At 41.4% G+C, this 23,731-nt stretch overlaps 2 protein-coding genes across 18 annotated transcripts in view; one reads left to right on the top strand and one right to left on the bottom strand.

The window, feature by feature from the left end:
* The window catches only part of LOC100119790 (collagen alpha-1(III) chain), a 33,522-nt gene extending 22,801 nt beyond the window's left edge, over nt 1–10,721 (top strand). The window contains exons 3-25 of the mRNA XM_001603461.6: nt 734–778; nt 1,235–1,456; nt 1,545–1,607; nt 2,270–2,509; nt 2,915–3,076; nt 3,160–3,286; nt 3,377–3,526; nt 3,606–3,782; nt 4,174–4,338; nt 4,414–4,760; nt 4,843–5,095; nt 5,174–5,367; nt 5,481–5,793; nt 5,942–6,486; nt 6,572–6,770; nt 6,857–7,056; nt 7,139–7,424; nt 7,508–7,800; nt 7,891–7,978; nt 8,064–8,234; nt 8,325–8,510; nt 8,595–8,887; nt 8,966–10,721. Coding sequence (XP_001603511.2) covers nt 734–778; nt 1,235–1,456; nt 1,545–1,607; nt 2,270–2,509; nt 2,915–3,076; nt 3,160–3,286; nt 3,377–3,526; nt 3,606–3,782; nt 4,174–4,338; nt 4,414–4,760; nt 4,843–5,095; nt 5,174–5,367; nt 5,481–5,793; nt 5,942–6,486; nt 6,572–6,770; nt 6,857–7,056; nt 7,139–7,424; nt 7,508–7,800; nt 7,891–7,978; nt 8,064–8,234; nt 8,325–8,510; nt 8,595–8,887; nt 8,966–9,532 — 5,286 coding nt within the window. The 3' untranslated portion in view covers nt 9,533–10,721. The remainder of the gene's footprint in view (nt 1–733; nt 779–1,234; nt 1,457–1,544; nt 1,608–2,269; nt 2,510–2,914; nt 3,077–3,159; nt 3,287–3,376; nt 3,527–3,605; nt 3,783–4,173; nt 4,339–4,413; nt 4,761–4,842; nt 5,096–5,173; nt 5,368–5,480; nt 5,794–5,941; nt 6,487–6,571; nt 6,771–6,856; nt 7,057–7,138; nt 7,425–7,507; nt 7,801–7,890; nt 7,979–8,063; nt 8,235–8,324; nt 8,511–8,594; nt 8,888–8,965) is intronic.
* Nucleotides 10,722–13,745: 3,024 nt separating this feature from the next.
* Nucleotides 13,746–23,731, bottom strand: part of LOC100680400 (nuclear receptor coactivator 2) — a 116,729-nt gene continuing 106,743 nt past the window's right edge. For 13 of the 17 annotated variants that reach the window (XM_016981797.2, XM_032597220.1, XM_032597221.1 and 10 more), the window contains 11 exons: nt 22,975–23,544; nt 22,377–22,542; nt 22,139–22,287; nt 21,717–22,064; nt 21,516–21,631; nt 21,310–21,439; nt 20,902–21,187; nt 20,070–20,369; nt 18,102–18,290; nt 17,488–17,564; nt 13,746–16,086 (listed from right to left, as the gene is read on the bottom strand). In XM_016981797.2, coding sequence (XP_016837286.1) covers nt 16,018–16,086; nt 17,488–17,564; nt 18,102–18,290; nt 20,070–20,369; nt 20,902–21,187; nt 21,310–21,439; nt 21,516–21,631; nt 21,717–22,064; nt 22,139–22,287; nt 22,377–22,542; nt 22,975–23,544 — 2,400 coding nt within the window. In that variant the 3' untranslated portion in view covers nt 13,746–16,017. The remainder of the gene's footprint in view (nt 16,087–17,487; nt 17,565–18,101; nt 18,291–20,069; nt 20,370–20,901; nt 21,188–21,309; nt 21,440–21,515; nt 21,632–21,716; nt 22,065–22,138; nt 22,288–22,376; nt 22,543–22,974; nt 23,545–23,731) is intronic. The other 4 variants (XM_031923538.1, XM_031923541.1, XM_031923537.1 and 1 more) reach the window with 3 other exon arrangements.

Below are 23,731 nucleotides of genomic sequence, written 5' to 3'. Positions count from 1 at the left end.
ATAAGCCGCAACTAGAGCACATTCGCGGCGTAATAATGAATCATTCCGACCTCCTATAAAACGACTTACGAGATCAGTACATACGAACGAAATTAAACTGAAATACACACCTCGCGTACGTTGCTCTTAAGTGATATTTACAGCCCGCGCGTACATAAGAGTCGTACAGTCAACCGATGCAAAACAAAGTACGCCGTAAAAAACCTACTTAATCCAAAAGGAACTTACACGTTCCCGATAAAGATACCAGCCTAAAGAGCCCACTAAATCCGATCGCGAGTGTTCTCAACGCGAAGAATTTAGAGAAACGAATTCGCTCGTCCTCGAGAGAGAAATTCAGCTTCGAGTCGCCGGACGACTGGATAGAGCTGCGCGCGTGGGAAGAGTTTCGCAAAAATAAACGCAGCGAAAGGAGTACGCGCGTGCACCTCGCTGGATGGGATATTTGTTTAGGCGTGTCTATACGCCGCGGAAGTCGTTAACTTGGTCAAGGGAACCTCTTTTTACCCGACTTTTTTTCTTCCTCGTCTTCCTCGTGAAAGTTTGCAACAGCTGCAGCAGCGAGAGCTCTGTGCATAATTATCCGGGGCGACTCGGTGTCCCGAAGATGTTCGCGGCAGCAGCAGCAGCAGCTTGATGTATGCGAGTCATTAATTTTTGGACTTTATTAAGCAGCGTTATAATGATACGGTCGAGGGCGATGTTTTGATCGCACGCTTTTTATTGATTACAGGGTGAAGCGGGTATTCAAGGATTTCCTGGTCGGCCTGGAGAGTCGGTAAGTTTGATGCTAATTGCTCTATTTTCAGGATTTACAGTTGTTTGTGATTTATTACGCATGTGCAACTGTTTCGCGAAAGGTCAGAATTGTCAGTAGTGTAATAAAAATTACACACCGTAACGCGTGCATTGATTGCAGAGCTTATGTATTGATTAACCGCTGAAAAAAATCCCCAAATAATAAAGTCCAAGCGAATCCCTTTAAACGACGCCGCCGGGTACAAGTCGGCAAAAACTCGGTCCAAAAAAAAAAAGAAAAAGGAACGATCGGCAATATAATTTAACGCTGCAGCCCGGCGAGTGTTTACGAGGCCTTTTTACTGGCGCGAGTAAATACAAACCGGCGGCGAGCGGGTTTCACCTTCGGCTAAAGCGTTGCGCGCGTCTCTAGAAGAGAGAAGATTGAAGAGCGCGTATAAAGTAAAAGAAGATGACACGGCGGCGTTGATTGCAGGGTCGAGCCGGACCCACAGGACCCAGAGGACCCGACGGTCTCGACGGCTGCAATGGAACGGACGGAAGAGCCGGTGTTCCCGGTTACCCTGGACCTCACGGTGAGAGGGGACCCTTCGGTCATCCTGGTATGAAGGGTCCGCCTGGTGACGCTGGCGAGGGTGGTGTCAATACCAAGGGTGTCAAGGGAGAACGCGGTACGGCTGGTCTCGACGGCAGACCGGTGAGTGATTTTCATTTTCGTCTGTATTACGTGATTTTTATTTTTTTATCGAGTTGTATGATAATGACGCTGGATGTGATTCTTAAAGGGTCCCGAAGGTCTTCGCGGACTTCCCGGCGACAACGGATATCCCGGCGAGACAGGTGACATCGTAAGTACACGCAAAATTCATCGCTAAAGTATTGTAGAAGGAAAAAAACCGCACTCGATTATAAAAATGCTCTGAAAGCCAGCTTTTCAAACATTTCTCCAAGCGATTCAAGCTCAGCCGCGATAGCGTATAGGTTACACGAGGAGGATAACCCTCGCTTATGCTTCGCTCATCGCGCTCACATACACGACGACGTGTATATAACATAAAGTCCGAGTAACGCGATTCCGTCTCTGCTGAGCAGACGCTGATGTTCGCACATCTCTCATCTTGAGAAAATTCCAGTAGCCCCGCTTTGTAGAGAGAGAAAGACAGTATATAGTAGCAGGAACCGCGACGGAAAAGGCTCGAATTTCGAGAGCGTCGCACGTCCGCGCGAACGCGCCATAACTCGTGCACTTCGCTCTCGCTCTGCAGCCGCTCTACATTACCGTCGTCCTCGCCAACTTTTTCCCGCTGCTTACAATACATAGTGCGCTTTTTTTTAGCGCTGCTGAACGAGACAGACGCGCGTTTTGAAAAAACTGGATGAAATTGCAGAATCATTATTTCAGCGCGGCAAATGAAAGGAGCATTTTTTATGGAAAATTTTTATTCCGGGTCTTGCCGTTCCCAAGTTTTACTACTCGAGAAGCTTTCGTCATTCGTGAAAAATATTCCAGGGTTACGCAGGCGCTCAAGGTCTTCCCGGTCTGAGGGGTGACAAGGGTGACGACGTCACCGGACCCAAGGGAGAGCTTGGTGAACAAGGAGACCGGGGTGAAAAGGGCCAGCCGAATCTGAACGCATCGCACAGACCGCCGAACACGACGACACGTGCCGGGCCTCAGGGACCCAGAGGCTACAAGGGTGAGCCCGGTGAGCACGGCCGCAAAGGAGAACAGGGAAACAAAGGACTGCCGGTGAGTCGTCTCTCTAATTCGTCCCTCTCCCATACTACGCTGATGTGTAGTATAGAATATATCCCACGACTACCTGCTGCACGCCTGGTAAATTAAGGGCCTCGTTTCTGCATCCGACGGACAGTTTGATGGAACGCCGGAGCGGCTCATTATGCAGTCGCCGGACGACCGCGCTGGAATCTGCTAATACGATGCCGTGCGGATATATCCTTAATTGTTTCTATATGACTCTCGCGATGCTCCATTGTGGTCGGTTTCGAATTCTTTCACCGAATCGCCGGGAGGAACGTGCAGTTTCTCGGAAAGTCGAATTAATTTTTCAAAAAAGGAATCGGAAGACGCTGCAGTAACGCGTAATTGATGATGTACGAGCTCGCGATGCATAACAGTAAATTTGATATACAGGGACACGCCGGACGTGATGGATTGAAAGGCACGAAAGGAGAACAAGGTGATGATGGCCCGAGAGGAAAACAAGGTGTTACAGGGCCCCAGGGTCCGTCGGGAGAAAAAGGCCAAAAAGGTGCTCCCGGTTACTTTGGCAAACAGGGACCCGAGGGAGCTAAGGTGATTATCATTCCGTTTCTCAGTTTCGCGTCTGCCTGAAACTAATGAATCTTTATTAAAACGACGTTGGCATTATTCGAAAGGGTGAACAAGGTGATCAAGGTAGACAAGGTACACCCGGAAGACAAGGAGCTGCCGGTGAAAAGGGTCAGTACATACCGGAACTCGATGAGATCATCAGGGGTAGCATCGGTATCCAGGGTGACGTCGGTAAGTTTTACGTCTGCACGATTGGATTGTAGAAGTAGTCTTTAACATTACGAGCGAAATTCGTCAACAAAGATTGACTTGGATTCACAGGTTTCCCCGGAGAACCAGGCCCTCCTGGAACGCCTGGAGAACCAGGAAAGATCGGATACATCGGACCACCAGGACCTCCCGGTCCTCAAGGTCCGGCAGGAAAACCGGGACCCAAGGGATCATCCGTCAAAGGAGAGCGCGGAGATGATGGTTAGAAAAATTGAAGAAACGTTATTATGTTTGATGAAAATGAAATTTTTCTAAAATCCATATCCCTTTTGAAATTCAGGCCCAGCTGGGCCTATCGGATACCAAGGCCCGATTGGTCTACCCGGACCAGTTGGTCCTCCTGGGGAAAAAGGTTTCCCCGGAATAACGATCACTGGGCCACCCGGGCGAGATGGTTTCCCCGGCATTGACGGTCAAGAAGGTCCTTTGGGCGATCGAGGAGAACCTGGTGCACCAGGTAAATCACCATGTTTTTGCATTTTACGATGATTACCCAAAGCCAATTTTCGGGTAATTGCTGGCTACGTTCAGATATCCGCGCCGAGACCGTAAGACCGGTTATTTTTTCCGCCTGCGGTCCATTGCGGTGTTATAGCGGATATTAGAGATCCGGTAAAATTAGAAAGAGTATTAGCGGGTTTTACGAGACTCCCAATTCGTAGGTATCGTTTGAGACAATAGGAGAGAGCGAGCCATTAATAATGGAAATCTTAAAACTGTGTAGTAAAAAGGATTGTAGATTCCAGTGCCAATAAATTCAAAATATTTTTCAACGGTGACTTTGATAAAATTAAAAATTAAAAATTAATCCAAAACCGTGAACTACAATAATTTTCTACGTCTTCCAGGTCCCAAGGGTTTCCCTGGCAAAGGTTCGCCGATCGTGGGTCCTAAAGGAGAGGCCGGTCTACCCGGTTTGCCAGGTATGCCCGGCGTACCCGGTTTAAAAGGTTGGGACGGACCTAAAGGATTCAAGGGTTTTCGTGGTGACGACTGCGGTGTGTGTGCTCCAGGTAAAAAAAATTACAATTTTTATCATCCAAAATTTGTTGCAGACAGCAACGTCTAAATTAATATCACCTTTTCAGGAGCACCGGGTGAGAAGGGAGAGTTGGGCACCCCAGGTTACGACGGTTTCAATGGAGCCCCGGGATTCCCTGGTCTTCCAGGTCCCCGAGGTTACAAAGGTACGATGGGTATGCCAGGTGCACAAGGAGCCCCAGGTCTCGACGGTGAAAACGGTCTGCACGGTATGGGAGGAGCACAAGGTCCCAAGGGTCCAGCTGGTCGCGTTATCCTACCGGGTTCGCATCACGTATCGCCTCCAGGTGACAAGGGAGATAAGGGCTTTCCTGGTATCGTGGGTTTAAGAGGTATCCGTGGAAGACCTGGCGATGATGGAGATTTCGGCTTCGACGGACCAAAGGGAGAGAAGGTATAATTACTGCAAGAATCGCAAGAAAAAATTAATTTACATTTCGAGACGATGATTGATGCATAGCTTTATTTAAATCAAGGGTGACTATGGTATGCCCGGTAACCCCGGCCGCGACGGACAACCTGGCTGGAATGGCGTCGATGGACTGAAAGGTGAACCGGCACCGATTCCGAAGGAGTACCTTAAAGGTGACGGAGGATACGACGGAGCACCTGGACCGAAAGGAGAGAGGGGAACTCCTGGTGCTAAGGGAGAAGTAGGAGACTCGTCGCAACACGATATTATGCCGTTCAAAGGCGTTGTAGGACCGAGAGGATTCGAAGGAGATGATGGTATGATCAACTGCCTGATGAAGTTCGTTAGCATTCATATGTGAGTTTTGAAAATGCAACTTCGTTTACTTATTGCAGGCAAAGATGGTCGCAAGGGAGAAAGAGGAGATACCGGATTCAGAGGTCTAATGGGTCTATCTGGTGAACCAGGACCACCTGGTTTCTCAGCTCAAGGGCCAGACGGTATTAAGGGATTCCCTGGTGTGCCAGGAGACGAAGGACCTCGCGGTCCTGCGGGTTTCCCTGGCGGATCCGGTATCGATGGTATGCCGGTGAGTAGCCAATGATGATTTTCTTTCTATTTTGTTGAAAAATTTTGTTCGCCTAATTCTGAAAAAACGCATTTCTTTACATTTACAATCAATTTTTTTGTTAAAAATAATAGGGACTTGCCGGTCCTAAGGGAGACCGTGGTGACATAGCCAACAACTTCTACTACGGAGACCTCGGTGAGATGGGATTTAAAGGCGAAGAGGGTGATATGGGTGACTTCGGACCGCCAGGTTTTCGCGGTCCACCCGGTGAGCCAGGCATCAAAGGTTTTAAGGGCGAGAGAGGATCGATCGGCTATGCCGGATTCCCCGGTACACCAGGGGCGAAGGGGCCACGCGGAGATAGCATTCAAGGCTGGAGGGGAGAGCCCGGCCTTCCTGGAATTCCGGGACGGCCAGGAATGATCGGTGATATGGGCTTCAAAGGTATGCCGTTTGTGTGATTTAATGCGTCGAAAAATAATAACTATCACGTATAAATTGGACAAATAATTGTGGGATCGATAAAATACAAGAAATGCACTCTATATGATAAAATGTTACAAATAACAAAATTTGTAAAAACAAATTACAGGTCTTGACGGAGCCCCAGGATTCGACGGCGACAAGGGTGTACGCGGTAACGTAGGTTTACCTGGCCGTCGAGGTCCGGATGGTGAAACTGGTCATCAAGGTTTCACCGGTATGGATGGACAACTAGGTTTCCTCGGAGCTCCAGGCGAGGATGGCGATATTGGTGAAGTCGGTGATGTGGGACCAAAAGGCTGGGAAGGTTTGATGGGTGAGCCTGGTATGAATGGCCCCAAGGGTGAACGTGGAGACTACGGTCTACCGGGAGTCGAGGGTCCACCTGGTCCTCCAGGATGGCGAGGTCTGAAGGGTGACAGAGGTTTCATGGGTCTGAAAGGAGAACGGGGTGAGAACTCGTTCAGCGGTCCCCAGGGTGAGCTCGGAGAGTCTGGATTTGTCGGAGCTATGGGACCTCCGGGACCACCAGGAGTCGACGGCAGACCTGGTCTTCCTGGAACTAAGGGATTGTCCATTGATGGTTTCATGGGACTAAAGGGTATAAGAGGAGACAACGGATATCATGGGTTTAACGGAACCAAGGGAGTAAAGGTTAGTTATATTATATTCTAGAGAACGCATATATCATAAATGATGATTTAAAATTATTGGCTAATCAAAATAATAAATCTACTAGGGAGAGCCTGGTGATTTTGGTCGAGACGGATTCAAGGGAGAAATGGGTGACGTGGGACCAAAAGGTCACAAGGGTTATCCAGGAACGCACGGACTTCCAGGATTCAAGGGTGAACGAGGACCAATGGGTCCACCGGGAGTCGATGGTCCGAAAGGAAAACGCGGTCCCGACGGAGATCCCGGGCTTATGGGGCGTCCAGGTCAGCATTCACTCTGAGATATTTATACAATCAATTCCAGTTTATTACTTGATGGTTATCATTAACTATACCGTTGCAAAAAACAGGTATGCCTGGAGACATTGGTCCGACAGGTTTAAGAGGACGACCAGGTCCAGCTGGACCTAAAGGTCTGATCGGTGAGCCTGGTTTCCCTGGATTTGGTAATGCAACTTACGGCGATGAAGGAGACGATGGGTTGGATGGTTTGCCTGGCAGGAAAGGGGAAAGAGGACCTATTGGATACATGGGAGCTCCCGGAAGAAAGGTAAATTCAGCTAGCTTCAAAATACGTACATCATTGTTTCAAATTTTAAGTGCTGAAATTACCATTTGCATTTGAAAAAAAGGGAGAACAGGGAGAGTACGGTATGCCGGGAATGGAAGGATTCCCTGGATTCCCTGGTCAGAAGGGTATGGTCGGTGACGTCGGTCCAGAGGGTCCAGCTGGACCTCCCGGTGAATTCCCTGAACACGGAGAACCTGGTGTTCCTGGACTCGACGGCAGACCAGGACTCCATGGCAGACCTGGTTTCAAGGGTAGTCCAGGAGACTACGGATATGATGGTCCAAATGGAATGACTGGAGAACCTGGAATAAGTTATCCTGGACCTAAGGGAGAAAGAGGAGACATTGGTAAATGAAATATTAATTCTTAACTTATCTTTTTTTAATAAATTGAAACTACTGAATCATTAACGACCAACTAAATTCATTAGGTCCACGAGGCTATATAGGCTTCCCAGGAGCTCCAGGTATGGAAGGAATGCCTGGTTTTCCAGGTCCTAGGGGACCGAAGGGTATGCAGGGAGATATCGGTTATTCGGGTATCAGTAATAAGGGTGAGTTTGGTGAACTCGGTCTCCCTGGATTGGATGGACGACCAGGAGCTAAGGGACAGCAAGGTGACGAAGGATTTGCTGGAATAACGGGATTGCCTGGTCTGAAGGGAGAACGTGGAGATGACGGTTATGCTGGAAGACCTGGTCTACGGGGTATGGACGGTCGCAAAGTAAGTCCTTCCAACATTAGATAACTATTGTTGCCAAACTTTAAGCAAAGTTTTTTTTAAATACTATACGCTATTCTATTTGACTTCAAGGGTCAAAAGGGTGAACGCGGTCATTTTATTCCTGGACCAAGAGCTTTGAAGGGATTCATGGGTGAACCTGGTTACCCTGGCTTCCCAGGTACAATAATTTAAATGGAAATACAATGACTGTCAGTTTTGGGTTAACAAATCGGGATATTAATGAATTTTCATGCCAATTGTAGGAGAACGTGGTTTGCCTGGAATAGTTGGAGAACCAGGAGAGGACGGTATACCAGGTCGCGTTGGAGAGACGGGTATGACGGGACCACCTGGTAACCCAGGAATCGATGGCCCCGATGGACCAGATGGTCCGGAAGGTGAAGCTGGAGCGACTGGTCGTGCTGGAGCCCAAGGTAAGTTATTGCTATCTACAAGCTTTTGTTCCAATATGATTCCACCTAATATAGAAGAATACTTACAATTATGTTTGTAAACTTTCTCAGGATTCCCGGGAGCTCCGGGATTACCAGCACCTCCAGGCCCCGGACCGAAAAATCGAGGATTCTACTTCGCCAGACATTCGCAATCCGCGATGATTCCGGTATGCCCGAGAAACACGGTCAAAATGTGGGATGGTTTCTCACTTCTCCACGTTATGGGCAACAGTTACGCGCACGCTCAAGATTTAGGTACGTTCGATTACGTTCATAGCTCTTTTATGGATTAAGCTTGCCAATGGTTCAACGTACTCAATTGAAATTGTTTGGATTCAGGTACTCCCGGAAGTTGCTTGAAGAAGTTCTCGGTGATGCCGTTCAACGTATGCAATCTGAACAACGTGTGCGACTACGCGAACCGCAACGACTACAGCTACTGGCTGAGCTCGAATGAACAGATGCCAATGTCGATGACGCCGATCCCGTCTCGCGAAGTGGGCGCCTACATATCACGTTGCTCGGTCTGCGAAGCACCGACGCGCCTCATCGTCATGCACAGCCAGTCGATGGCAATACCCGAGTGCCCCGGAGGCTGGGAAGAGCTCTGGGCTGGATACAGTTTCCTGATGGTTCGTATACAGCTCTCTTGTTTTTTTAGAAAAATAAAGCTTCAAGGTCAATCTTTGCATCGGAAAAATCTCTTTCAGCACCGCGACGCCGGAGCAGCGGGCGGTGGTCAACCTCTGTCCTCGCCAGGCTCCTGCCTGGAGGAGTTCCGCGCGCGTCCGTTCATCGAGTGCCGCGGACAGGGCACCTGCAACTTCTTCTCGACGGCAGTCTCCTACTGGATGGCCACCATCAAGGACTACGAACAGTTCCGCAAGCCTCAACAGCAGACCCTCAAGACCGACCACACGTCCCGGGTCTCGCGTTGCTCGGTCTGTATCCGGAGGCGCGTGAGCGAGGAATCAGCCCACCGGGGAGGAGCTCGACCACCTTACCAGAGCAATGTCCATGGCGGACTTCGAGAACCGACCGCCAGTTACCATCCGGATGACGCCAACAACGAGATCGAGGGCAACGGCTATTACCAGCACCAGCGCAACCCTGGCCAAGACTGGCGCAGGTATCCCTACGGGGATCAGAGGCAGTACCAACAGCCACAGCAGCAACAGTATCCACAGAGAAGGCGCAGACCCAACGAGAACAGGCGAGTAGCCGACAATCTGAGAAGGAGGGGCCGACACCGCAAGCACGCCGAGGTCCAGGAGTGAGGTGGACGATTGAGCGCTTAGAGCTGCCTTGAATCCCGGACGAAACGGGCGGGAGCCGATCCTGCTGTGCTGATTTTCTTCTTCTTTCGGGGAGCGTTCGTTCGACTCCTTGCGTCAGTACCAAAAAGCTCGTCGAGAGCAAGGTGCCGGGAAAAATTAACTCTTGGAAAAGCTTAGTACGATACTTGTGTTGAACAATCTTCTTTAGAAGTATGAAAATCCTGGAGTTCATTTCTGCCGGTACTAGCGTTACGATTCATACAAATTCAAAAATTCGATTTTTTTAGACTTAGAATTTTTAAGAACAGATGGTTATTTAATTAGCTTTAAGATAGAGATTCACTTTGTACGAACTTTGTATACACATATGTTTTATAGAAAAAAAAAGAAGAAAACTATAATATATATGCATGATCAAATATTGTCTAAAGCTATGAATGCGCAAAAATATCGCATATTTAAATATCGAAATAATATAATTATATCGTGTCAATCTTTAGAGAAAGACAAAAGCCATTTCGACTTGAAATAACAGTAAAAAATTCATTTAATTAATCCGAATGCGTACATCGTCCTAGCCAATTTAAAGTCAATAATTTACGTGCTATTCTGTAAGTCAACTGCTGCAGTATAACAACTTTTGTACGATAATGTTGCAGTTTTATAGTACACTTACCAGTGCTAGTTGTAGAGATATAATTTTAAACATTAATATAAAGCTTTTTCATATCTGTAAAATATACCAAAATACTTTTCTAATATTGAATATTATAAAATTATTGATCCGATCTACGGTTTACCGCGCTTAATAAAATAAAAATTGAATTTCTGGTTTGCGCTTTAATCGTTGCGAAGCAACGCATATTTTGATAAAAATGAATAGTTATGTATATAAATGAAAGTGATGTTTTTGATAAAATGTGGCGCGTATACATGTATATTTATAGACACTGCCGCTGCACTCGCTTAATAACGAAAGAGCTATAAAAGCGCCGTGCCATACCGCGTTGAATATCCCCTTTTCAACGACTGCCAAATATGATTTATGACTCAGCGATAGAGTGCCTTATATAGAGATTTATTGAGTCAAGAGATAATTAATTTTATTTTTTATCAACGCAATAATATTATTGCTGAATTGTAATGTTATGTATCAGTCACTGAATAAAATAATATAAAGTAAAATTTATCATTCATTGATATTATTGAACTTGAGCCAATATATGCATGCAAATATTGGAAAAAGGTGTATTAATAAAACAATTTTTTTTTCTTATCAGCATATTTTTTAATTAAAATAGATTGATCAAGTGCGAAGCAATAGACAATGCATCTTTTTACACACGATGACTTGGATCGATCACAAAAGAACGTCGCACGCCTCTGTGCAATATACAAAACCTACTAAACTTAAAGTGAAACTGTACGAGTCTTGGCATCTACAAAGAATCTGCATCGAACCCTCTTTCTTCATATAAACATTTAACGAATGCATGTTTTGCACGCTCATTCATACAACCATCCCCTAATAACGTATCGTTAACAGCGAATAAGGACGTATATTAATTCGTCGATACATAAACTTTCTTTCATTATTTCTTTTTTTTAGTTTTAGTCTCTCGCCTTCCTTTCTACATCAAAGCTCTTTTCCTCGGTCTCTCGCTCGCCCTTACTCTCTTATAAATGAACTTTATCTCTTGCTTTCATAATTCGTCTCTCCCATCGCACACACGCGCGCGCGCGCAAATACAAAGAAAAAAATGAACGTACACTCGACATCAGTATAGTTATATTTATAAAATTATTCGTCATTAGAAAGCACATATGATCCATCTATATGACATAAATAATCCATGTATACAACGCATTAAGGTGTACATACGAACAAGCGCGCGAGCACGCGCTTGCCTACAATAGTCCTTCATTTCATGTATCACTTAGACATTCCTCTTTTCCTTTAAATTAAATACACATAAGATAATTAAAAATACTCTTATCCATGCGCTGCGCCTGCTCGCGCGTGTACACGTGTATACACACCGTAATTCCAATCATCTCATGACAGATTTTCGCATAGTGTATCTTTTGCAACCGATTTTCGTTGGAAGAAAATGCAACCGAGCATTGAAACGAAGGAGAAACGGGGACTGAAAACTCTTCTTCGTTCACATCGACTATATAAGAAAATATTTACAGTTCAAAGAAATTGAAACGGCTGACGCAGTCGGTAGGTGAAGGATAAAATTTTGAAATTTCAGACAGGAAACGCCGACTATTTTACTTTACAACATAACTTAAGAGCCAGTACGATTACTCGACTCACCGATTTTCTTTTTTAAAGAAAACCGTCAACTATTGCACAAATTATTTACTTATGTAAAGTCAGAAATTTTATTTTATATCCACATGTGGATCTAGACTCAGTAAAGAAAAACAGGAGTACCCGCAAACACTCAAACCGCGTAATTTCATTTCGCGTAGTATGAGCTCCAGTCGTGTAGAATATTCGGAAAAATATAATACAGAACCATTGGAAGATAATTCAATAAGCTTATAAACACAAATCTCAACATCTTAACTTGAATCGTTTTAGACATTTCCTAGCAAAAATAACTCACTGATATTTCCATTTCAAAGGTTCAAAGTGACTTATTATTAGTTCTTAAATATAATGATTGACTTTACCGTATATAAGATTCTTAGTAATTGTCAAGGAAAAACGTCGTTACATGTTCAAACCTTTGAAATAGGTTGTCAGTAATTCGTATTTGTAATAGCGTTCATGATCAAAAACTTTACGTGTAAAAATAACGAATATTAAGGTCATAGTTTATAAATTCAGTGAATTATCGTCCAAATATCAAAAAAAAGTACGAATAACATAGTCACATCTTATACAAGAATAGAATATAAAAACTAGCTATAAAAAAGATTAATATAACATTTCCAGCTTGTTCAATCACAAGGTAAACACGCTACAGATTTTCATTTTTCAGAGGCACTAACAGCGAGCTATCAAACTTTAACGAAAAATGCTTATTTTATTAAGTAACAAAGAGGAGGAGGTGGCACACGATGGCCTTTAAAAGGAAATAAAATCACACACGCGCTGATGCGAGAAAACGAGTGCAAAAAAAGCATTTCCTGTCTGAGAGTTCAATTTCATAGAAAGAAGATACTAACGATTCAATGAATATTAAAATTCCAGCTTCAACATTATTTCTGGCTATTTGCTTGGCCTAACATGCATTTTCGTCCATTGATGATTATCGATCGATACATTTTCGAAAAAAAAACACGCAGATTTTACATATAATATGCATACGTTTACATGCACATATATGATTCGCTATACAGACTGACGTAAGATACGCAATACGTAAAGAATAATAACCTCAAAAAAATCTCAGACTCGAGATATTACAAAGAAATGTAAACGAAAAATATTATGACTGTACAATTTTTCACGTGTTCTGGCTCTTATGTCGACCTGCATACTTGTGTGTAATAATTAAAAATTTTTCGCATTCTTTTTAACAACGGATGTCATCTTTTATAAGTAATTTAGTGTGCATCTAAGACCCGAAAGAAGAATTACTTTACGGAGCTATGCAAAATAGAAGGTTCATTTCTTTTTTGTTCCATTTATATATATATATATATATATATATATATATATATATACACATACATGTTTTAGATATATACACGCATATGTGTATATACCATGCGCTCGTATTTAACTTATACATACATATGTATGTGAAATATTTACAGGGCGATTCGTTTCGTGCGTTCCTACAACCTTGTTTGTTCTACACGTTAAGAATTAGCGCTCAAGGCGCTTTATTGGTATATATTATTTTACAAAAAAAAATCTGTACGTTTCTTTTTCTATATTCTTTAACATTAGCGCGAAAAACGCATTTAATTTGATTGCAAATACGAGAGACGAATCGCTCGGCATATATCCGCATAAGGTACCCTTATTTGGAGTAGAAATATGCATACGCCACATTTGACAGTATCGATATTAATTATAATTTTAATTATAATTATAATAGAAATAGCGATAATAATAATTACAGTAATAGTAATAGTATAATAAGTATAATAAAATAATAAATCTTAATATTATTATTACAATTTGTAATGTAACAATCATATCGGTAATAATGATAATGATGATGTCAATAATAATAAAATAATAAAATAATTGTTATCATATAATAGTTATAATCATAACAACAACAACAAGTATTCTTTGTCACAATTTGGTTGCAGATTCTTACAATCACAAATATATTATTCGTAATATAATATAGTTCGGGATGTTAAATTAAGAAAAAACGTGATAGTGCTCTATTCTTTTCCTGTGTACAATAATTAAACCTATAATTATTCTATGTTCAACAGCCAGTAGTATAATAAAGTATACCTTTGAGGTACCTACGTAGTTTTTTTATCAGTAATACTAAATACAATGAAACTCGTGTTATACCGTGACGCCATCGCAGATTATGTGCACAATATAGACTTTCTTCAATCTGGCTGCTTGCAACATGTACATGAATAGTTTTTCTATGTACAACTCGGAAATCGACCATAACTTTCATAATAAATAATAACAGTGGTTAACCGGAAAAGGTATATTATATATATTTATATATGTCGTCTCAAGAGCTCGTCCGAAAAATCACGCTTTATCCTTTCAATAAGTATTTTCCTCTTTAAAACCCTGTCACAGCTTTGTAAAATGTACTGACATTTTGTTCCCTTGCCGTTGTACCATACGGATCCGCATGCATCGCCACTTTTGTTATACGTTAAATGCCAGTTAATCAAGTCTCTCTCTCGAACGGGCAGCAAATTTGCTCTGTACATTTCTCTGACATCGAAAACGTCAAAACACACACACGCGCACTGTCCTTCGAAATCATTGTCAACACGATGGCTCCGTCAAAATCCGTGAGAGTGTCACGTAGCGCAGTTTCCATTGCATTTAGTCATGCATTATCTGCATTAGGGTGACACATTATGCATCGGACTTCAGGTATATCATTTCCGTGGATCCGTAGTAGTAGCCGAATAGTCATGGAATATGACGGATTTCTTTTTTAGAATTTTTGAATAGTTTTTTAGGGGGTCTCCAGGAGTTTTCGTTTTTAAATGGAAAATAACATAGGGCAAACAGCCAACTTCGGTATATCTCAAATAAAACTGAACTCAAGTACATTTTTTAAAAAGTGTTCTTGTTAATCATGTAATACTGTTCATAACAATCGATTAGTGAAAGTTTGACTAAAATAAGTTAATAATTACGAAAAATAAGACGCCTTATTTTGGTCAAAAATGCTGATTTTTAAAGCTAATTTTTCGGAAGCTAATTCGGGCCCTTTCCTTTGTTTCAAGGCACTTGTACATTTTACAGTGTTCTTCAATTCATGAAAAATCAATCCCAGATAAAATTTTGCGGAAAAAGAAATAATAACAGTGCGTAAAATTGAATGAAAGTTGCGGAGTTAGTTTCCAAAAGTAGGTGAAAGCTGTAAATTTTTTCAAGGGATGAGCCGACATGATACTTTAACGACCCTTTCCCATACGGTGCAGAGAAACACGACACATGGTGTTTGTAGGCCCAACTCTGCCGATGCCTCTCTGTTTTGAATTAGTTTAAAATGTACATCTTTCCACCTTTAAACCTCGATATTTAAAAATTTAAGTTAAAAAATGCTAATTTCTTTAACTTAGACTTTTAACAACAACCATTATAAATAATAAGCAAAAGTTAAACAATTACTAAACAAGAATTTAATAACTCAGCTTCTAATCAACATTTTTAAATCCTACAAATTCGAGCGAATTAATACAAAATTTAACAAACCTTTCCAGTGAAATAAAAAAAATTGTTAATAACTTATTTTAAAAACAAATTTAAAGAAAACATTCGAAATTTGCAATTTGTAGGTCAAAAGACGTCTAGAAATATTTGTTTAGTGCCTAAGAGGACCTCGATCGGCCACGACAGAGCATACCCTACCATAAAAACTACCGAAGAGAATTTATGGTAGGGACGGTTTGCGAAAATGACCTTCATTGTTTTGTAGATCTCCTCGTTAAGTTTTTCAGTCGCACCGCCTCAGTAGGTCAACAAATTTTCAAAATCTTTGAGGCCCTGGAGACACCCTAACAAATTATTTAAATAATCTAAAAAAAATCTGCCGTATTCCTTGACTATTCGGCTACTACTAGGAATCCACGGAAAATAGATACCTGAAGTTTGATGCAGAATGTGTCATCCTAATCTGCATACTGTCTTAACGTGGTATTACATATAATACAATAGTATCCATTACGTATAGAGCATTTTTTTATGTATGTAGGTTTATCGCATATATCCTCTTCTTATGTGTCCTCCACTGTTTTCTTTTAACTCAAATATATATTACATACACTTCTTTACTTTGTAGGGGGACAGCCACCAGTCACTCTGACAGCAGCTTCTGCAGCAACGACGACTTTGGATCACCTCGGGCCACCTCTTCCATAGTAGTCTGTAATTACATCACAAATATTATTTAATCTGACGCGGCAACCAGGCATTTTCGTCTCAAAAAATGTATGTAGTAAAGTGTCTCTCAGAGATTACGTAACCATCAATGAAAGTATTAATAAAAACTTCGTAAATCTAAGAAAATCGTTTAGAATTATAAAATAAATTGCGCAAGGAAAACAGATCTATCGCAAATGTTAATTCAACAGCTACATACTGATTTGCAAAGCATAAAAACAGCACAGAATCATGTGACACAAATTTCAAACATTTTTCGTCAGCAAAGACGACTTTCGTGGCAGTATCTTCTTTCTCTTTTTTTTTTATAATTTGTTATTGAATTGTGTTCATTGAGAACGATCTTCTGCAACTGGACATTATCATTTGGTTGATTTATCCTTCGTGAAGTCATAAAAACCTTCTTATTAATTTATACGACAGAACTAAATACTGAGCTCATGCATTAAACAAGAGTTACTTTCGAAAAAAAGAGAGTAATACAGTAAGCACAAAGATGTTGCTTTGCTCAACTGTGAAAAAGCATTACGATCGTAAAGAAGTAATACCAATTATTCGAATATGGCAGTATTTTCACACCGAAAATAACGACTAAAGCGATTTCTACGTACAATATATATGTTTAATACACCATCACCATTTTGAGAAGTACAACAGTAGAATGAAAAAAAAACAGTTCTCCGAAGACATTGTCAAGTACAGGAGAGAAAAGTAATTAAAAAAAGAGATTTGGTAAACGTAAAATCGTTCGGCGACAGGCTGCAGCGGCGACTCCACATGTCCCCAGCACGCATTGCTATCCAAATAGCGATTTTACGAAGTATACAATGAGAGAGAAAGGTACTAGTATGAAGCTTGCTTGAAAATGCACTTTAAGTATACAGAATTACATTAGTTTTCTCTTTGATGTATAATTCATTACTCGTTCAAACATATGCATACAAAAATTAGGCTCTTCGAATCGCAGCGCTTACAAAATCAAAGAGGATCTCGAAAGAGAGAAAGAGAGAAAGAGAGAAAGTTTTAGTGATTCGAAAAATAAAAGACAGACATAACTACTTTAACGTACATATACGTACTGATATATAGATATTTATATTTCAGGGAAAGTAAAACGAGAAATCAAATTTTAAATCATGCACAGCAGTGAGCACATCATCCTCTAACAGTATAACGCTCGATAGACGGTCGTAAGAGAAGAAAATCATAATAATCATAATACATAAGTAAAAAAAATAAATAAAAATATTTAAAGAAATAAACGATATGTATTTATAACTGAATGTCGTGCACAATAAAGTATTTGAAGCCAAGCAGAAAGGGAAGACAGAGAGCATACAAATCAAAAAAATACGTAAAGTAATTGTCGGAAGTGGGTTCTTACCCTGGAGGACGAGGGGGCGGTTCCGGTGCTACCAATAGCCCAACTCTTGGCAGAGCCATCGCTAACCAACGCATCACCTAGTTGGGACATCGACAACGATATACGTGTTACCAAAATCAATTACTATATTTTGTAAACGAGACGCTTTGCCTCACTAATTCGCATTTTAAACGCAAAGCACCCTAACGCGCGCTACTTCTTTTTCTGTTTGGCCTTTGCTGTAACGAGTAAACGCAATCTTAACAGTTTTCCTTTTACTAACTGCTAAATAGCCTGTAATACTTTTTCACAGCCTAGCTCTCATATACATATGTGCGCCTACAACAAGTTTGTAAAATTTTCATCTTTTTCTTTTAATTTGCTCAGAAGGATGTGTATAGCAGAAGAATATGTATGATTTGCCATGTTCTTATACATTATGAGGTACGTAAATATATCTGTGACTATGTACATAGTATGTGTATATATTTCTAGACTGAACTTTAGCCTGCCTTTGCTGAAATAGCTATCTCGCGCGTAAAAAGACAATGGTTAGTAGAATGGAACAAGTCGTAGAGTACATGTATACAGCTATTAGTAATAGAAGAGACAACGAGTGTACAGTGAAGACATACCTGTTGACGCCATGTCGTAAGTCAAGCCGAGAGATTCCAAGTCTTCCTGTGACACCTGAGCGGTCAGGTTGTTTTGGAGGTTATTGGGTACCCTCTGCTGCTGCTGTTGTTGCATTCTCGCGTCGACGACCGTCCTCAACTCTTTTCGCACGTACTCGGAGTTAATACCACCTGTACTACTTGTATTACCTGAAAAACCAGAAATTCACAATTTAGTCATTACGCTATGCGGAACAGAGAGCTCGCGTTAATCAGCCAGAGTGCGATCCAGATGACAGATGACTTATTGATTAAGTTCGCTTCTCGAACAGTGCAAAGGGTATTAATTTACAAAAGACGATGTTATAAGTAGTCACTTTTAGATTAGCAAACGATTGCAGGATATGGTTCACATACACACAGCATACACATTGGTATTATAAACCCCTTAGTTATTTTCACCCACGGTATATGAGTAAAGATGCTTTAGCAGTGTATTAATAGTCACGTAGACATGTAAGGCAACATTTTTGTTCCTAGAGGCTGTACATTAATTCACACAGACGAACATTTATAAAAATAAAATGAAAGTGACCAGGAATGAGTGATTAAGCTGTAAATCGCGTTCTGTCAACAAAATGATCTTCTATTTCTTCTCCTTGCTTTTTCCTCCCTGTTTGCTAGAGTAATAATGGAAGATCATAACGTGTTCACGAGCACAAGCGAGACTTTGGTCTGTTCGAGTGAGCACTAGCGAAAGATGTGAAGTATAGATTCAAGCTAAAGAAGATGCAATATGACCATATCCCGCGTATCTTCGTGAGAACTGAAGTATAATAATAATTCTTTTCTCTCGCTTGATTTTGTAACATAAAATGTGCATTAGTTACACATAAGGTACATGATATTATTTACATTTACTACGATTTATTTCTATATTCATCATAGAGTCACTAAAATATCTTAAATGGCTCGTTCCGTAAAAGAAAATCTCATTAATAAACCCGCTGCATATTTATATCACTTTGATTAAAATATCTACATTTGACGTTTATAATGGCCTAGTACGTTCATAAGATTTTCTTTTTATCTGAAAATGTTATTATCAACACAGATTTATGTACAAAGAATACAATATTCAATTATTGTACAAATGTTTGTATTATTTACAGTGATGATTCGAGAAGGCTAACGCTGATCAAATGAGTTTAAGGCGAATGAAGAGAAAAGTATGATTTCCAATGAAAATGGTTAAAACACAAGTGCCTCTGGTGAGCTGCAAAGATAATGAGCCATGCAACATGTGAACGTCGACGGCGATGATATAGAAAGTATCGTTGTACAGTATATTATCGTCAAGGGTCAATATTACTGATCATTATATATTCATTAATATCCGTCATTGTCTGGTTTTCCAGAAAGCCGAAGGACACATCACCTATTTGATAGGAGATACGTGCATACGATGAATGAAAAATGGTAAAAACGAACACAAACTATAGCTTATTTACAAATATTGTCGCACTGCTTTGCATAGTATACAGACATCGTAATCAGACGATTAAATGCAAAGAAGAACGAAGAAGACAATTATTGTTAAGACACGAGGAATGGGTGGACACATTTGCAATCGTCAATAAACATCCCCTTAAAAGTATATAATTATAAGCTCGTGCTTTTGAAATTTATTCGGTTTGCAATGGGTGAATGAGGAAAGTAAAGTTGTGCTCCATTTGTTAGCGGTTCCATGCCTAAGGTATGAGTATCTAAAAAATTTGCATCCGGTGTATAGATAGAGAGAAAGAAAGAGGTTATAGGCACATGATAATTTGTTTGATGCTGGTCGGTCTGTTATTTTTATACAAGTATTGGGCATTCGTCATGTAACGGAAGGGGTGGTATGTAGTGGTGGTGATGGTGAGGGCAGTCGTGGTTGTGAGGATGATGAGCAGTGATGGTCACATGACATGAAGAGGTCACATGACTTACCACCTATTTGGTGACTAGCAGGATTACTGGAAGGCGGAGGCCTAATGTCTTGCGCATCCCCGGGCCCCGACTGATAGAGATTAACGGGCGTCCGATCGTAACAGTACTGACTACTCTGTACGCCGGCGGCGTTGTGGTATAACATAGATGGGTGTTGATGGTTTGAAAAGTGTTGGGTATTGTTGGCATTATGTTGATTATGAGTCGGTGTTGCAGGGCAACCCGAGAGGGGATGACTAGGCGACAATAGAGGTTGCTCCTTGCCCACACCGCCATAATGACAGGGCGAACCAACCCCACCTGCAACATTAATCGTGTCTAGGATCTTGCTCCTACGCTTCGTGCGCGGTTTTTTAGCTAATCGATTAGCTGCTTTGCTCTTCGACAGAACGACTGGCGGTGTATTTGCTCGCACTGCTAGAAGACAAATATTAACTAGCACATATAGGTATGCGAATATAAAGAATAAGAATTAAGTTGAAGTATAAGATCACTAAAAAATCAAACATGGCTAAAAAACTGCTGAAAATCTTCAAGAAAATCGAGTGTACGTTTTCACCGCTATTCGCCATTGCTGTTTACAAAAATTCTTTTTACACTATCGTCTATGCACTAGCTTAAATTCTTAAAGTAAGTATACTTTGCTTAACTACCTTTAAAATTAGCATTATCTATATTTAATTGTTTCAAATCGATTTTAGTATCCTTATTCAACTCAATTTTTATTTCTTCAAGATAATGCTTATTTTGATCTTCAACCTTTATTATACTTCAAAACAACAATGATTTTAGTTTTTTGTCATTGCTATTAGTATCGAAATTGAATTTTTACCTGGTAATTGCGTAGTGGCAGACGGTGTAGAGGTGGTGCGTTGCAGTCTGTACTGCGCTGACGGATTCGTAACGTTAGAGTTTGGAACTGGTGGAAACTGACTGGCCGTAGGAGACGCTGGCGGCGGGAAGGCTTCTGCTGGAAAGGGAGATTGTCGCGCCGAGACGGGTGTACCCGGCGACGACATCGATCTCTGCTGCTGCTGCAGGCCTGGCTGTTGTCCGGGTTGCTGCTGCTGCCGCACCTGATTCACGTTAAACATGCGCGGACTACTGGCATAGTTTCCCTGTAAAAGTGACAAAAGGTGATGAATTCATTCTCATATTATAACAAGATATCTTTTATTATTATTATTATTATTATTATTATTATTATTATCATCATCATTGATTAACTAAATTAACTAACCTGTTGCGTCACCCGAGGAGACAGTGGTTGTGGGTGCGAAAATGACATAATGCCAGCTGGGGAGTGTGGTGAAAGTCTTGCTGCAGCAGAGACTTGCTGACCACTGTTAAAACTGTTGTTAACAGCAGGGCTGAAAAATGAATATAAAAATGAATATGAATATTGCTTTATATGATAAAGGCATATGGTTGAGCTTTTATACGTACTGTTGAGGTAATGTGGAGGGGTGAGAATAAGAGTGAGTAAGGCGATGCTGCCCTTGAGGCATCTGGACGGATCCTCCATAACTCGGGGACACTTGTGAATCTGGCACGCTTGATCGCTGCATAGATAATGATTATATTAAATGAGCCCATACTACAAAATGATTAGATCATTAGATCTTAACATGAGAAAGTTTCATTTACCTGTAGTGAAACATTTGGGGCTACAGTATTATTTAGATTATTTAGAAGATTATCAAGAGTATGGATGCCAGCCGTTATTTGGTCCGTGGCTGTCGCTGTAGATATTAGCACTTGCTGTTGTTGCTGTTGCTGCAACAACCTTTGCTTCATCTGCTGCTGCTGTTGTTGCATTAATTTACGCTGTAACTGCTGCTGTTGCTGTTGTTGTGGCGAGAACTGTGCTGCGGCTTGTCTGTTTCCAGCTTGTTGAGTATTCAATCGCATTCGAGCCTGTTGTTGCTGCTGCGGCTGTTGATACATCGGTGGTGGCTGGTAGTTATGACTTGACGTTACAGGCGTATTCGCCAACTGTTGAAAAAAATAATAGTTATAGAAAGGTTTTTATTTGCATACCAAAAGCGTACGATTTATTGTAAAGTTACCGCTGTCGAGTATGCTGGAGGAGTTCCTGGCATCGTAATGTTGGAAGACGTAGGATTGACGGCAGTCTCGATCTGCATCAATGACTCCTGTATGGCATTTATCGCCAGCCTTTCGTTCCGCTGTGCTTGTACGGCATCTAATAGGCTATCTATAACAGAAGTCCAAATCAAATTTAAATTTTTCAGAACAGAACTCCGTAATTTGTATTGATTGTATAAAATTTCTGTTGATATATACCTGCAATACCTTCTGGAGCTATATCTATGACTTGATCTAAGATATCTGAGAGATCTGGATCCAAAGCAGACTGTATGTCCCACGCGGAAGGATCTGTACCTTGTTGTCTGTAATCTCTGTTTCCCATAAAATCCGAATCCATCTGTTCCATTTTTGTAACTTGTTGCTGAAATTAAAAAGAATAATTAATTAAAGCAGAGTTACGTTGCAAAATTGTTGTTATAGTCTATTTTATTAACATTTAAACAAGTGTACGTCGTAATAATGCCACGAATAAATATTTTATTAATTATCTAGATAACAATTTTTATCGTCGTACTATCGTATGTATGCAGAGCATATACGCGACTTTTATTATTACCAGGAATTATCGAAAATCACATCGCGATAAATATCGTTATCTTAGAAACTCAATATTTAAAGCTTCAAGCATGTAGACAGCAAGAAGCCTTATACTAAATAATAATCGTTTCATGTAACTCATAAATGCACAGCTTTGAATAAATATTATCTTCCAGGTCCGGATGATTGCAACGTTAATGTGATACATCTTTTATGGGAACGTCGATTCCTTGAGTTCGTTAAAAATAATACTTACTAAGTGAGTGAGGTAGGTATTGGTTGGCTGACGAGGTAGTTGTCTAGATTGGTTTTGCATGGGCGTCCGCGCGGAGGTGGCGGTTGTCGTTGTCGAATTGCTGCCCACGGACTGCATACTTGTCCAGGGCTGCTGCTGTTGTTGTTGATGCTGTTGCTGTTGCTGCTGCTGTTGGTGCTGCTGTTGGTGCTGTTGCTGCTGTTGCTTGCTCCGGTCCAAGACTCGTGGCAACTTGTCTTGGGGAGTAGCCGATATCACAGAGGCGGGTATGGGAGGTATAGTTGCGGGCTGGGTAGGCTGCTTCGCTAGCAGAGACGCCAGCATACGATTCTTCTCCCAGAGCTTGCTCGGATTGTTACTCGAGCCACTGCTACTGCTGCTCGCCGTGGAGGTGACCTGTGAGCCGTCCATCGCTCGCTTTACCGCCACGTTCATCTCGCCGTCCTCGACTGGCCTTTTCTGGCCCGTGGTCAAACCTACGCTACCGCTGCTGTGATCCGACTGTGACGACGACGGCGAATTGTTGCGGAATCCCAGACTCCGCAGTAAAGGATCGTCGTCGCGGTTCTTCTGTTGAAATAACAAGTAAGTTTAATATTTTAACTATTTAACTAATTTTTATTCTACGGATTCTCGCTCGGAAGCATTGAAGATTGCAAAGTATTATAACCGAATCCTGGTGATCTTTTGCGACAAATTTGCGACATCAATGTATCATTGCAGCAGACAGCTGTACTTCAATCATTTAACAGATTTA

This window comes from Nasonia vitripennis, chromosome 2, assembly GCF_009193385.2.
Source record: "Nasonia vitripennis strain AsymCx chromosome 2, Nvit_psr_1.1, whole genome shotgun sequence".
Taxonomy (NCBI): domain Eukaryota; kingdom Metazoa; phylum Arthropoda; class Insecta; order Hymenoptera; family Pteromalidae; genus Nasonia; species Nasonia vitripennis.
Note: the sequence above shows the minus strand (reverse complement) of the source record. Positions and strands in the feature narration are given on the sequence as shown.